Source organism: Pelecanus crispus, chromosome 1, assembly GCF_030463565.1.
Source record: "Pelecanus crispus isolate bPelCri1 chromosome 1, bPelCri1.pri, whole genome shotgun sequence".
NCBI lineage: Eukaryota > Metazoa > Chordata > Aves > Pelecaniformes > Pelecanidae > Pelecanus > Pelecanus crispus.
The window spans coordinates 15,753,740-15,769,462 of NC_134643.1; the positions used below are offsets into that span (position 1 = coordinate 15,753,740).

General features: G+C 42.1%; 1 protein-coding gene across 2 annotated transcripts in view; it reads right to left on the reverse strand.

Annotated features, from left to right (window-relative positions):
• The window catches only part of SRPK2 (SRSF protein kinase 2), a 156,783-nt gene extending 142,562 nt beyond the window's left edge, over nucleotides 1–14,221 (reverse strand). For both annotated transcript variants that reach the window (XM_075712671.1, XM_075712663.1), the window contains exons 1-2: nucleotides 14,206–14,221; nucleotides 14,030–14,114 (exon numbers count right to left, since the gene is read on the reverse strand). In XM_075712671.1, coding sequence (XP_075568786.1) covers nucleotides 14,030–14,114; nucleotides 14,206–14,221 — 101 coding nt within the window. The remainder of the gene's footprint in view (nucleotides 1–14,029; nucleotides 14,115–14,205) is intronic.
• Between the last annotated feature and the right edge of the window lie 1,502 nt (nucleotides 14,222–15,723).

The following is a 15,723-nucleotide window of genomic DNA, read 5'->3' on the forward strand; positions in this document are numbered from 1 at the left end:
GGCCTAGAATTTTAACTATTTTCAGATCTTTGCAACATGTATGTAAACACAGTACTACCGTAATATAACATATGCCAGAATTAGAGGCTATTATAAAAATATTAAGATATTTTAAATGTTTGGTTTGCTGTGGTGTTAATGAATTCAGTTACATATGAAGATACTTTATTTATAGCTTATGATCGGTCACACCATGTTAGTATTTAAGCAAGCTGTCCTAAAAACAAGGAATATCAAAAAACTAATGTTACGTAGTTATAAATGATGACATGTAAGAATTACTACATACAAGGTCAACAGGGTTTTTTGGGGGGGGTGGGGGGGGGTGGGGGCAGTGGGGTGGTGGTAAACTTCCCTCCTCCCCTTTTTTCCCAACCACTTGGAATTCACAACCTCAACACACCCATGCTCTTTTCAGTTGCGGGTGATGAGGTAGTTTTGGTTGTACCAAATGCTTATCCTTGCACTCTCCAAAACTGCATCCCTGTTGACTCCAAAGCAATGAGCTTTGATTTTATGTGTTGTTTCTGGAATCCGTCTTCTTTTGTCTTCCTGCAACCTCATGGCAGCTCTGTCACACTTATCTTTGTGCTTTTAGCCGTGTTACCATGATGGGCGCTGGTGGTGGCTAATCCAAGGCCAGAGAAGCTGGCAGAAGATGCTGAACAGTCCAAGCACAGCAAACACCAAAATTAAACAGAAGGCTCAAGGCCTTCTTACAAGGGAAGTCAGCAACATCTGGGGACTGCGACATTGTAGAAGTAGCAAGAGAACCGTCAAAGTCCACAAGCCAGATGTGCGACTGCTGGTCAAGCCTTCCAACGGACTAGCATGGAAAGAGAACATCTCATCTACCAGAAAGAATGATGGATCAAATTACCAACCAAAATTTCTCTATCAAATTCACCCGGTAGTTTCAAACCACACTGAGTTTACAACTTGCCACCTTTGGCCATAATGGTCAGCAATGTGTGTCTTAAAACTAGATTTACCATTGCATGTGATTAGTCTTAGATTGTTATGTTCTCTCCTATGAATCCTCCTGAGATAGATGAACCAGTCCATAAAAGGGTGTTTATTTCAAACAAAAAATGAAAATTAAAACAAAGCATTTGGTTGAATGAAATATTATCCCAAAATAAATTTAATCCATTGGTCTTTCCCAATTCTATTATCCAAACTACATTCTCAGTTAATTGCCAGTGATCTATAGTATGAATTGCTGCACACCAGGCACTGATGTATGGAAAAAAAACATAATGAAAACAGCAAAAGTCTCAGAATAAATCTCTAAGTGTTTTCACTTCAATACACATATTCAGTTGTGGTTTATATTAACGTTCCTGTTAGTTGCAGCTATTAAAAATACCTTGTTTTCACCAGCCTGGCAAAGCACAGGGCAAGGGTTAAGACTCGTAGCTATCACAGAGAAAGTACAAGTAGAGGAGAAGGGAGTCTGGTCTACTTACACTTTATCTCAAGTTTTCGTAATGCTACAATTAGAACAAGATATGGCACCCTGTGAGATACCAGCTAGTGAGAGTCATTTTGGTAACACAAAATTAGATCAAAATGATCACTGTAAAAGAATAACACCTCTATTCCCAAGACAAATATTCTCAGTACACAAAACTGATTTTTCTGGCTTCAGAAATAAACATTAGAGAATACAGTTATTCGACTTCTCAACAATAAGAACAAGATAAATAATGTTATTTTCTGCACCACATTTCCTATAGAATATGCAGAAAGTTTGGCAGCTTTGTTGCAACATTTTTAGATAAACTAATCAATTAGGAACAATACTTGTTTTAGACAACTGGGGAAAAACAGGTATTGTCTATTGAATACATAGTTTTAACTTAGTTTCTAGATGCTGGATTTACTAAACAACTTGAACTAGCAGTGAGAATGCAACATTTAAAAGTAACTGATCCATTCTAAAGACCAAAGTAGTTATCTAACAGGCATCTGGTGATCTAAAATACAGTGGTAGCCTCAGCCTAGTTCCTTAAAGCTCTACCCCACATTTTAAGTCAACTTGAGAGTCACAGTTGTGTTTTCACATCCAGCTTCTCCAAGAGCCTTGACTGGCAGGTGTGCCCAGATTACGTCCGCCCAACAGCAATACTGAGTTCATCACAAAGCTCCCAGTTCCAGGACTGCTCGTCCCTGATTAAAGAGTGACTCTATAAAATGCACAGTGCTGGAAGCAACTACCAATTGCTGTGTGTCATCTTCTCAACACTGTTGACACAATCTAAGATTTACAAGTTGCTATATAGCAAACATTTCTGGGAAACAAAAAAAAAATGAAAATCTTTAGTTGACGTTAAAAAATAGAGGCAATGCTCTAATAGCATTTGAGTAGAATTGGACTAAATGTCTAGGACCAGTATCATGGACTTGGACACCAACATGTGCTGGAACACTGTGTTACTAATATACAAAACAGAGTACCTTAAAAAAAAAGAAAACAAAAGTAAAATGTTTTTTCAGATACTATTATCTGTAAAGATGATTCCTATTCTTTTGAGCTAGAACTCGTAACAGTATCATGAAGCTCCTGGTCTTTTCAAAGTTTCCCTAACTGCTAAAATTTTAAAACATCCACCTGGGAACAGATTCTGGCAACAGGGATCTGTCATACTGTGCCTTGTGACACCAGGAAAGAGAACTTGAAAGAAAGTTTAAGCCTTTGGTCTCCTCAGGGCTCCCTCTTTCATAAAAATGCTGAATTGCGATTGCTATGCTAAAAAGAAAAATCATTTAATAACCCAAACAGCCTCATTCTGACCAGATCACCACATGTGTTTGTTTTGTAACTCAAAGAGTTACTTGGCCGCAGTCAACCAGCATGCTGATACCTGTGTATTAGTGAAACTTGATAGCAACGCTTCCCTTTTAATCACTTGTCTTCCAACTCCATCAGCCTATTGCTCTTGATTATTCCGCAGAAGAGATGTAAAGCTACTGGCCATCCCTTACACACCAAAGCCTAGCACAGCCTATAATCCTGTGACTGACACTTGCACATGGCAGGTTGAAATAGTAAGCCTGAAATTCCTCAGGCATCTAACTCTTATTTCACAGGTGAGCGAATTATTGAGCTACTGCATAAGCATGAGAACTGAAACTTTAAAACAAAGCTAGTTGTTCACAGCAACAGAGGAAACAACCCAAATTCTTAGATTCACAACTTTGAATCCCAGGCTCATTTTGGAATCAAACTCAGACCTGCAGATGGCATCAAAGTCTACAGGAAAAGCAGCATTTCAGGCATGCCCATTCCTTCAGTATTTTGCACTCCTTGGCATGCCTCCCCACCCCTTCATCATTACCTTACTCTTCTTGGGTTTATGAAAGCTCTTCTCAAACACACACCTCTACTGATTCACCGTAGACTCGGATTTAGTAGCCATCTCCAGTTTCACAGCTCCTTCCTGAGCCAGGTACAGGAGTGCTACACATTAGATCACTCAAGCCCCGTTTGGATCTAGGCTCACAGATACTGTCAGGCTTACGCACACTATCAGATGTTGCAAGTGATCTACTGAGGTGGCCTTAAAAATCTAAGAGCTGCCACACGAATTTACACCAAACACATACCCAGGCCAGTATTACACCACCAGGTGCCAGAAACCTATGCTTAGAGATGAGTATATAAGGGGATCAATCTATATTAGGACAAACCTACTTGACAGGGCTTCAGCAAACACTGGCTTGGAAAGTCAAATTGCACTGGCAGTAGCATGTTTAAAAAGCACTGATGGTTCTAGTGCCCGACTCATCCTTCTTAAACCCATTTATAATTTGGCCTCTACGACATATTGCAAAATCACATTCTGCCACTTGTACTGTATAAAAAGAGTAATAATCTTTTTCTGCATTAAAGTTGCTCTCTGGATACCATTGGTTTGTACGGAAAAAAGACAAGTTATTCATTCTTCCCTTTCTATACCAGTAATGATTTTTCAGGCATATCAAAATACTCCTTAACCACCTTTACATATCTGAAAAGCACTAGTCATAAATGAAGCTGTCCAATGTCCTTTATCACATTTACTCCCTCCTCCTTTGAGCAATTTCTAGTTCTACATCAACTTTTTGAGACGGTAAGATGCAAACCACGTAACGTGAGCACAAATATAAACCACAAATTACATAGAAGCACAATTTATTGTAAAATATTTTATAGTTAGCTTTCAAATATTAAAATACCCATTTAAAAAACCTGGTTTAAATGAAGTTGTCTCACTATGTACCTCACTTAACTAAAGCCTTAGCTGCACTTAACTGGCATTATTTTAATTACCTTCTTCTTGGATTTTAATAACTTAGGCCTTTTTTTTTTTTTTCCTAGGATTCAGCGTTCTACTGTTTTGTTTCTACAGGATACATGATCTCAAACTGCCCAACCACCCCTCGCCAAAGGTGATAAGTGACCACTGGGTACTCAGACTCTGGCAGGAGAAAGGAATAAAACCAGCTGCCTTAACGCACTGCCGCAGACCCGCATAGCGCAACAGAGCAGGCCCAGCCTGCGTAACTGCCCGCCGCTCAGCAGGACGAACTCCAACCAAAGCCCAACCTTCTGAAGGTCTTGGAAAGGAATTCGGAGTTGTTTCTTTCCTAAGGACTCTGGAAGAGAGAGGAGTCACATGGCTCTACTGAGGGTACCTTCCCTCTTGAAGATAGGGCCCAATTATGCATCTGCTCCCCTTACAGCAACCTTTCAGGCAACCAGTCACAGAAGCACTTCCATCATACCCATCTCTAGGCTCCATGCAACTACCTAAGAACCTCTTCCATAATGACTTTATATGAACATCTATCTCTCAGTCTACAAAGAAGGAATAACATCACGTATGGGTGAGCAACAGGAGGGTAGTGAGTGGGAGACAAGCACAACTATTAAACAGAGAAATTACTGGGGTGAGAGGGGAGAACAGAAGAAACGGATCAATGCAAAAGAAAAAAAGAGATATCCCAAGAGAGAATTTTCTTTAGAACAGTGAATACAAGAACAGTGTAATTTTAGTACAGTTTGAAAATTAGTAAACAACTTAGTTTAATATTGGAATTTAAGGTACAGATATTGTACCTACAGAGCTCTGACCTTTATTGCTGCAGCAAGAACAATAGAGATATTAATTTTTTTCCTCAGGGATAGGAAAATATAATTGACCTTTAACTACGGAATTCTCCCTTCCATTTTAGAAAACTGCAAACTAAGCATTGACAATAGCTCAAGGCAACTGAAGCCCTTGATTCTTTTAGTCTCCAACATTCAAATTATTGACTTTGAATCGACTAACTTCAGTTGAGGAAAAAACAGTAAGGCACCAATACTGTCAAGAAGCTTTATTTCATCAAGTCTATTCTGTGGTTTGCCTTTAGCCAACAAGTTCACAATAAGGTTCCTGTAGCATTAACACTCAACGATACTCCACAGCAGAACATTACTTCACTATGCAGGACCTTGATATCAAAGTCAAAAGTCTGCCAGCTGCCTTGCTGGACAAAACCAGAATATGTGGTATTTAGACGTATGCACTATTTTAATCATAGGATTTCCAAATGTGTAGGCTAAATTAAAACCAGTACACATATAACTCAAAAAATGTTACTACCTTTACAGAGGTTCACTTTGAAACTTAGTAGACCACCTTTTTCAGCCAAAAAACTTGTTCATACTGTCTTGCGTTAAATACAACAACTTTTTCTATGGTTATCTTAAGCTCAAACAGATGCAGACTGTGGCAATTCTGCTCTATTACACTATGCTTATCTTTCTAGCTATTTCTCCACATACCTTCTGCACATTGTCAGAGATCCATTCAAACACAATAGCTCCCAAAAGCAGAGCTCATCCTAAAAGGTGTATTACCGGGGCAGAAAGAGGGGCAGAGGAGGAAGACTACTACCAAAGCTCTGCCAACTTTAAATAGAACCACCCCTCTTACAATGCACTGTAACTGTTAACAGATTAAAAGTGAAAAATGAGAAAACAAGGGTAAGGGTCTTTAAAAAAAAAAAGTGCTGATAGGAAAACCAGGAAGCAAAGGTTATCACTTCAAATATATGAAGGCTGAGACCAACAGTATTTTAAAGATCTGAATACTGGGAATCATAAAAACAGGTAGAAAGACAATTTTTTGTTCCTTCAAATATTATTAAAAGATTTTTTTTTTAAGTATTTTTTTTCTTTTAAAACAGCCTAGCAAAATGGGGCCCATTCCCAAAGTCCCCATAGGCAATTAGAACAAAATTAGTACAGGCTAGATTACAAAGGTAAGAGCTGGGCAGAATTACAACAGGAGTAATCAGTAAGAAAAGAGAATGATTATGAATACAGCTGCTATACAGTTATGTTTTCATTCTTAACTGTCCTATCCCTTTCGTCTGTAGAGAACTGAGGTCACTTCATTTGCTTTCATTAGATACTGGCATAACTTTGGGTACTATCCTTCTGAATCTTTCCTCGTCCTCCTCTTTAAAAGCTTTTAAAAAATTAACATTAGCTTCTCTGACATTCTTCAGTAAATCATCCCCCCCCAAAAAAAAGAAAAAAAAAAACCAACCAACAACCTCACACACATTACAACTGAGGGGCAGATACAAGAAGACCATCTCAAACTGTGAGAGTTCATGGTTATTCTAATATAAGAAGCCCAAGAGGTATACCTGTAGCCTTCGATCAGTGAACAGAATCCATTCAGCAAACACCCATGGGCACAGCAACTACCTAATAGATGCTGCTTTTAAGAAAAACAACCTAGTTGTCACAATAAAAAAAAAAAAGACTGTCTAAGCATAACAAGCACACTTGAGGAAGCACTGAAACACTTTTGTAATTTCCTGGACACCAACTAATTTTCTAGTCTTCCTCATCCACACCTAGACCCAGGCTTTCTTCCAACAAGAATTAAAATAAATTTTAACTTCTATATACATTATTATGTATAAGTATGTGTGTGTATATAGGTTTGTGTGCACAGTAGCAAATCTAGTAGCATTTTCACAGGAGAAAAGAGGAAAAGGAAGCTAGAAAAGGTTTACTATCTAAAGCTCATTGTCTTATGCAATCACAGCCAGAGACCAAATGAAAACAGTTTTCAGTAGAGACAGATTTACTCTTTTATTGCAGACATTAAGACAACAAACAGATCAGCAATTAGTGAATCCACTCAAAGTACAGGTATGCTTACAAGAAGCATGACAGTTTCCACTACTGCCCTACAGTTCACCAGTTACCATAGAAGTAGTTCACACCAACCTTTTCCACTAGCTTTCTCAGTGAAAAGATGACAATCCTTAAAAAACATGAATGGAACTTAAAACAAAAATCAGGTTTTAAATACAAAATCCTTGTCTCTTAAGAGTAAATTAATAAATGTGTTGTGTCTGTTCCTCAAGAGGACCAGCAGTTGTCCTCTAAATGATGAAATGGAGTTTAATCTGATACAGTGTTCTGACATAATGTTCTCATTGTCCCACGTTTCTATTTCTTTAATGGAATTTCTAGCTTAGCTAAATACATTTACTTCTAGAACTCTTACTGCTCAGAAAACGCTTGAGATTGAACACTAACTTTATCTGAAAAGATTTGTGCTGTAAGGCAGCAATCAAAAAGTTGAATATTTAGCATAGCCATGAGAAGAACAGGGTTCTCTCCGGGTTTTACTTTTGCCCTATGTCTAGATAATGTATGGCCACCAAAAAGGATTGCGTGCCTGCCTCCCAATCTTTTTTTCCCCACACACACTAAATCATTGAAATGGTCACAAAGTATATTTAGGACACCATCAAGAAGCCAAGTAATTAAGGAATTCTTTCCTTCATGTGGAAATTCAGTGAAGATCTCCAAAACTAAAAATAATTCTGTTTGGTCCAGTCTTTATCAAACCAAATTACATTTGTTATACAACCTGACATCCTTATTTATTCAGTAAAGATTGTCCTATACATCTTCAAATTGTAGGGTTTTTTAAAAAAAAAAGAAGTCAATAGCTTCTACAGTCTGTCATCATCTTGATAACAAAAGGAAGAGAGAGATTTTTATACTTCAAAATCCATATCCAGGCCTTGTCCACAAAATTTATTACCATCCTACTCTGTAGTCACAGTAAATAAGAGTTAAAAAAATAAAAACGCACTACAGAACAAGTGGCAAGTCATCATGAACATTACACCCCAACAGCTCATCTCACTACGATCTGAAACACGAAATGCAGTCATTTTCCCTCCCCCACTAAGGCACTCCTATTTAACATAACTGTACCGAACCAGGGTATTTTCCTTAATAAAACAACCATTATACTAAAAACGATGTTATTCCATCAAATAAAATTATTACAAATGAAATTAAGGTCCTAGGATGGCATCTCTGTTCATTGCCTGTTCAAAACCTGACATAACCAAGGAGCCCAGAAGAGGCTAGAAGGTGCGTGGCTGGGCACCAACCAGCCTTGCTGACGGGGACCTGGGTGTCCTGGTGGACAACAACGCCGAACTCGAGTCAGCACTACATCGCTGCAGCCACGAAGGCAAATCCAATCCTGGGCTGCATCCACATACCTAGGATGCATCATACCTAGCAGAGGTAGAGACATAACCATCCCACTCTACTCGGCCCTTCTCAGGTCACACCTGGAGTACTGTGTCCAGTTCTGGTCCCCACAATACAAAAAGTACATGGACAGACTGGAGATGGTCCGAAGGAGGGCCATGGAGATGATCAAAGGGCTGGAGAGCCCTTTAAGGAAAGGCTGTAGGAGTTAGGCCTCTTCTCCCTGGAGAAGAGAAGGCTCGGGGGGACCTTGTCACTGTGTTCCAGTACTTAAAGGTGGGGGCTACAAAGCGGATGCGCCTCTCTCTTCACAAGGAGCCACACAGAAAGGACAAGGGGCAGCAGATACACGTTGCACTGGGAGAGGTTTCAGATATAAGAAAGAAATTTTTTACAGTGAGAACAATCAATCACTGGAACAACCTTCCCAGGAACATGGTGGAATCTCCATACTGGAGGTTTTCAACACATGGCTAGACAAGGTGCTAGACAATCTCATCTAGGCTCCCTTTCCCACCAAACGTTGGACCAGAGGATCTTTCAAGGTCACTTCCAACCTGGGCTGTTCTATGATTCTGTTCCATGGAAAAGGCATGAATCTTGGCAAATTTGTATGATCAGATAATTCTTTGATAACAGATGTCCTGACACTTACAGGACAATAACTACTTTCATTATACAAATCTGCAAGTAGACCTCTACAGAGTATTAGAAATTCTGGAGCCATTCCCATTTCAGAAATTAAGTTTATTAGAGGTGCAGGATGTTTTCTTACTACATGACACAGAGTTCAAAACAGAAAGATGAACACACTTTGTAATACGCATGCTACTTGACACTGAAATTTACTCTAGATTCCATTGCATCCCACAAAAAGTCTTTGATATGTGTTTTATTATCACATTACAAAGGTGAACATTGGACTGACTCAGGCATTCAAGATCAAACACGTCACAACACCTTCTTTACACTAAATTTCTGTAATCTCAATACATGCAGTTATTTACTCCTTTACAAAAGAATTATTAGTATTATATCTAGACAACTAAAATCAACTTTGTTTCTTTCAGCTGAATTTTTCTGTATATTGTACTCTTTAAAAAGGCACAATGTTAAGCACCTGAAGCCTACATACACTAAGTGGGCAAATAACTAAGATAGAAAGTTACAGCTCTGCAGTATAGGTAGCTTAATGAAATCTTAAAATTTGACAGAAACAGGAAGAAAAAGCTCCAATTAAAATATTCTTAGCAAGAAGAAGAAAGGCTATTAAGAAAGAAGGCAAGAGCAGCAATTACCATCAACATCACATTTTGAGTAAATATTCAAAACAACACTGCGTGGACTTCCTAAGCTGATCCACCCTAGGATATACATCCACTCTAGGATATCCACATATTGTGGCCTCAGACCACTGGTGGTCAAAAAAAAAAAAAAGCCCATTTCACATATATACTGTTCCACCCTCACCCTCTCACCCTTGGAAAAAAGCTAATGAAAAACCTTGGGGAGGATTTGCAAAACCTCTGCAAGCAAAAAATAAATGAAGCTAATGAAACCCACTGTAACACTGTGCAAGATGGGTATTTTTAGTCTCCTCAAAGTTACTGGAAGAGGCTGAAAAACACTGTGGTAGACAAGCACTGACAAACAAAAGCAGTGGATAATTTTCAGATATTAAGATTCCATAGTAATGTCATATATCCAAAACCTTGATAGCTGTACAATACCTGTGGGTCCAAGTAGTTAGTCATCCATCTAACATACATACTCTTCACCACTATAAAGCATTACCACATGGTCTCTATCACCTGTGCTAAAGTACTGCTTAAATACAAACCCAAAAAACCCACTCCACAAGAAAACTGCATTTTGAAAAGTCAATCTTGATATATGGATTTATGCATTTGTATCTAAGTATTCAACACACTTAATCCTCTCTTCATACATCCACACATTATCATCTGGATTTTTACATACAAAACTCTAACCTTTAACTTTGGATAAAAATTTATAGTAAATGTGTTAAAGGTGACCAATCTCTGATTGGGTATTCATGTGGGGTTTGTCATATTCACTTAGAAATAAAGTCAAGCAAAATAAAAGTATCCAAGATCACAGTTTGTTCCAGTTGAAGCCAATACTAGTCTGAATATAAAGAAGAGCCTACCATTCTGCTGAATGCAAAAGGCAGACATACCTGAGGCCATCTCTTACATAACTGGGTTCTGTCAGCGCTAAAGGACAGTAAACAGGCTGGTCTATCTGTAAGCAAATTTACCTCTGAACACAGACTTGGGCATCTTTCAAAAATGCTGTTTCACAGACCTCTCTCAATGACGATGTCCATTTTAAGGAGAAATAGTTCACATGGAACCTGAATTAACCATTTTGATTATACATAAAAAAAATACATAAGCAGTTTGTATACACTGCATGCAGGTCCATCTATTATAACAGTTAGCACTTGATTTTGTTTATCTTAAAATAGCGAGATATTATTCTTTTCCAGTAGCCTGCACAACTTAATTCAAATTAAGGCCATACCAAGTAGATTTTATTATTACATGCAATTTTAGATACAGTCTTGATTCAAGACAAAGTGCCTTGTCTTCAGAACATGAGCCACTTAACTTCTACTTTCTTATTTTTCCACCCTATTATGTAAAGAATATGGATTCACCTTCACCAGTTCTCATTGACTTAAGGGGTCAACACTGAGCAGTTACAGGACCGATCTCACAGCCTTCTATGGTAATTAAGGTCATAACAGACAAAAAGCTATTCAGCGTTAAAGAGCACTATAATTTTTTCTTCTTCTTGTGTCATCATCTTAATACTCTTCAAACAAAAGCCTGCTAGTAAGCTACAACACGATACAACTCTCCTAGCCAATTCTAGAAGAGGAATCCTGCAGTTCCTTTGAAGCACATTGTTACCAGCAACAATGGAAGTTGCTCTATAAAGCCATGACCCGGCAGAGAAGGGTCTTCCTAAGAACCACAGTTAAAAAACAAAACAAAACAAAACAAAACAACCAGCTTTGGATTCAAAACCAAGTCACAATTTTCATGTAATGAACAAGTTCACTACAGGGAACTTATGGTACAGAATTTCCACCCCTCAAATCAACATTTTCATTTGCAGCTACTGTGCATTTAATGTGCATCACACACACTGTATGGCTCTAACACACTAGTACATGCTGTAGCAGTTGGATTTAAAGTAAGGCTAGGAACAGGACAAAGCAGATACTTTTGTTGAGGCTGTCATCTGAAGTAATGTCCAATGCCGGCTTTACTTTGGCGGGCCTAAACGATTTAGCCATATGCAAGGAGACTCAAAAACTTGAAAGGAGTTTCCCTTTCATAAAGAAGCATAACACAGAGTAGGAGGCCTCCATAGCATAAAAGTGGTTTGAAGAGAAAAGAAAACGTATGTAGTCAAAATGACAGCTCTGTTGCCTATGGTAGCAAAACCACTGTTTCCCGAGGCAACTGAACAGATTGGGCCACTGCATCTGAAATGCCAACTCAGTATGGCAAATGGCCAGCTACTGACTGTGCACCTTGACTTAACAGTAGCCAGTTTCTTCTGCAAACAAAAAAAGAGTACCAGTTCCATGCTTAATAAGTGTCTGTGAAAGCAAACTTTTGATAAACTCATTCAGCAAGACATACCAAGGCAGCCCCACTAAGAAGTGTATTAAACACTATCATCTAAGTAGAACAGAAGTTTATTAACAAGGCTAGGACTTAACTGAAAGCTACAAAAACAATTTTGAACCTAGAGTTACAATAAAATTTAAGCTATTTCTGTTTTCAAAGTGGCAAAACAAATCCAAGTAATGTTACAAACCGACTTTGCAAAATGTTTTTAGAAACAAGGAAACCCATCCAATCAGACTGCATATCTTGCACATAAAATTTGTTTCCATTGCAATAACTCTAACTTCACACAACTGAAAGTATAATGCAGCTTTCATACAACACTGGAGGAAACAACAGTAGCAGAACAGGATGTGAACAAAAGTTAGCTGTCAAAGCCTGACAACCACTACACCAGCATTTCATCCTACATTATTTTTACCCATCTCAAAGGGGAAAAAAACCCATCATAACTAAAAAAAACCAAAACCAAAAAACCTCCAGGGTCAGGGATGTATTATTATTTCTTTCTATAGAAATCAGAAAAAAAAAAAGACCTTACCCCTTGAATCATTTACACATAGCAATATCTGTACCCCATCACATATATATCCACCCATCCACCATACTCTGCTTCCCAGTTCTAAAGACTGGCCATCTAGGAGGAGAGGGGGATAAGAAACATCAGGATGCATGTTTCCCTCTCGGAACACAACAGGTAGACTGGATCCCTAAGCAACAAAAGTAAAGACAAGAGCCTACTGGTGACTTAATGAGTCACCAATGAAGTCTCACTGAACAAAATACGGTATAAGTTAGTGAGAGAAGCATGTAATCCTATGAGGAGAGAAAACAAAATAGGGAGGAGTCCAAAGCCACATCATCCTAGGAAAGAGCAGTTAAAGTGGGAACACTATAGAGATGGAAGAACGTTCCTACATGGTTTAGGGAAAACAGGTATTGTCAGAATGAGAAAAGATGAACTGAACAGTGACAAGAACATGAATGGTTAGCAGAAGATGGGGAAAAAAAACAGACCGTGACTTCTGTCTGTTTCTGCAAGACCAACAGAGATTTAAACAAAAAACAAACAGACAAACAAAAGATGCCGGTATTGGCACTGCTGGCAATTAGACACATCTGGGAACGGGAAATAATCTGGGAGTACCGAGCAGGAGACAGCAGGATGGGCGTATCAGGCTGTCAGCAGAGCAAGAAAAGGGACTGCCTGTAGACGGGACAATGCCGCCAGAAAGGAATCACAGCACAGAACGCACAAGGAGAGGAAGAAGACGGTGAAGACGAGAGAATTGGGGGATGCCTCAAAAGGGACACGAGGGCTGCGAAGACCAAGCCTGTGCAGAGCCCCCGAGCAGCGGCTCCCCCGCGCCGGGCGCCGCGGCCGCCCCCGCAGGCGGGGTCCCGGAGGGGAGGAAGGCCGGCCCGGGTGGCACGGGGAGGCCCTGCCCGAAGGGGGCTGAGCCCGGAGCCAGGGCTGGGGACGGTCCCGGGGGGCCGTGGCGACTCCCCCCCGTGGGAGGGCCCGGCCCCGGCGCGGAGCGGGCGGGGGGTGCGCTCCGCCGGGGCTGCTGCCGCCTGTCCCGCCGGCGGCGGTGGGAGCGGGGGAGCTCCCCCGCGAAAGCAAGCGGTGGGGCCGGGACAGCGCGGGGGCAGAGGGGCCGGGCCGCGGGACTGCCCTGACGACGGGCGTTACGGGGCGGCGGCGAGGAGAGCCCGAGGGAAGGACAGACAGCGCAGCTGTCCCGGGGGTGAGGCTCCGTCCCGGCGGGTCGGGGGTCCCCGTACTCACTTTTTGTGGGGCGGCGGGTGCTTGTCCCTCCTGCCGGCCGCCGCGGACTGCTTGGGCCGCCGCCTGCGGGCCTGCAGGGCCAGCACTGCCGGGGAGAAGAGAACAGCCGGGAGCCGGCGTGAGCCGCGGCCGCGCAGCCCCCCGCTCCCGCCCCGCCGCCCGCCGCAGCTCGGTACCTTTGCGCGAGTTCATCGCCCCGCGCCGCACGCTCCTCCTCGGCGGCCGCTCCGCTCCGCTCCGCTCCTCCTCGCCTCGCCTCGCCTCGCCTCGCCCGGCCCCGGCCCCGCCAGCCGCGACCGCGCGCCGGGCACCGGCCGGCAGCAGCGGCACCCCCGCGCCGCCGCCGCCAAGTGCGCAGGCGCGGCGCTGCCGGCGGGGCCGCGGCCGGAAAGGCGGGGGCGGGGCGGTGGCAGGTGGCGGCGCGCGCCCGGCGGGAACGCACCTGAGGCGCGGAGCGGCCTGGCCTGGCCTGGCCTGGCCTCGCCTCGCCTCCCCTCCCCACCCCACCCCACCCGGCTCGGCCCGGCCCGGCCCTCAGCGCCTTCCGCAGGTCCGTATCTGTTACGAGGCAGCCGCCGAGGTGGGCTGTGTCGGGCCGTCGAACCAACTGGGAATGAATTTTGCCAAACACCGCTTCCCTTCCCAGGCGTCCGGGGCCGCGGCCAGAGCAGCGAAGCGGGCCGCGAGCCGTGAGGAGGAGAGAAGCGGAGGCCGTGGCGGTGGCCGTGGCCGTGGCCGTGGCCGTGGCCGTGGCCGTGGCCGTGGTGGCGGTCTGCCCTCTTGGCGGCAGCCGGGGCGAGATCAGCTTTAGCTTGTCCCAAGACCTGTGTGGGGTTAGATGCCACAACCAATTAACCTCATGACACGAATCCAGGGAAATTAGATTTGCTTAATTCCGAGTCTCACCGAGTTATTTGAATGTCACGATGGACGACAACTAGCAATTGTTATTTTCCTGCTGACGGCATCTTGTTACCGGGCTCTATTCAGATTTGGCCTAATAATGACCTGCTGAAAAATGCCACTTCTTATTCGTCCTATGCATAGCATGGCTTAATTTTTGACAGCATTATGACTGAAATTTTGTGTCATCTATAACTTAAATGCCTGGTGCAGATGACCTGGGTCATATCAAAAACTCCAGTATGAGTGTGAGGCTTGTCTGGCTTATCTTCACGTGGGACTGGAGTTCAAAGGCATCGTAACTGAAAGACAACAGGGAACAGTCATTAAATTTTGAGGCAGAACCACCTCCATAAATGGCAAGACAAAGAATCCATAAGGATGAAGATCTAAAAGCAGCTGCAGTCAAGGTATTATGAGAGTGAAGGGAACTGTAATCGCTGGTCTTAAGTAATTGGATCATTGAGATTTCAACTAGACAGAAAATTGAATCCCTAGTTATGGGTAGTTCAGCTTAGGGGTGCGACAGGAACAGAAGGATAAAGCTAGACAACTCAAAGAGGAGGTACCACATATATAATACTTTTTTTATCTGACTAGAGAGCCTGGTGAACAGCAAACAATAGGACCATGAAGTTCCCAAACTACAGTTCTCATGAGGCACCACAGCTGTGTTTCTAAATCATAACATTTTCTGTGTCCCATCCTCCATCATAAAAGAACACAGGAAAAAAACATTTCCAGTATCAACTACTACTCGGGTAAAGTGCAATGTTGGTATGTTACGTGTC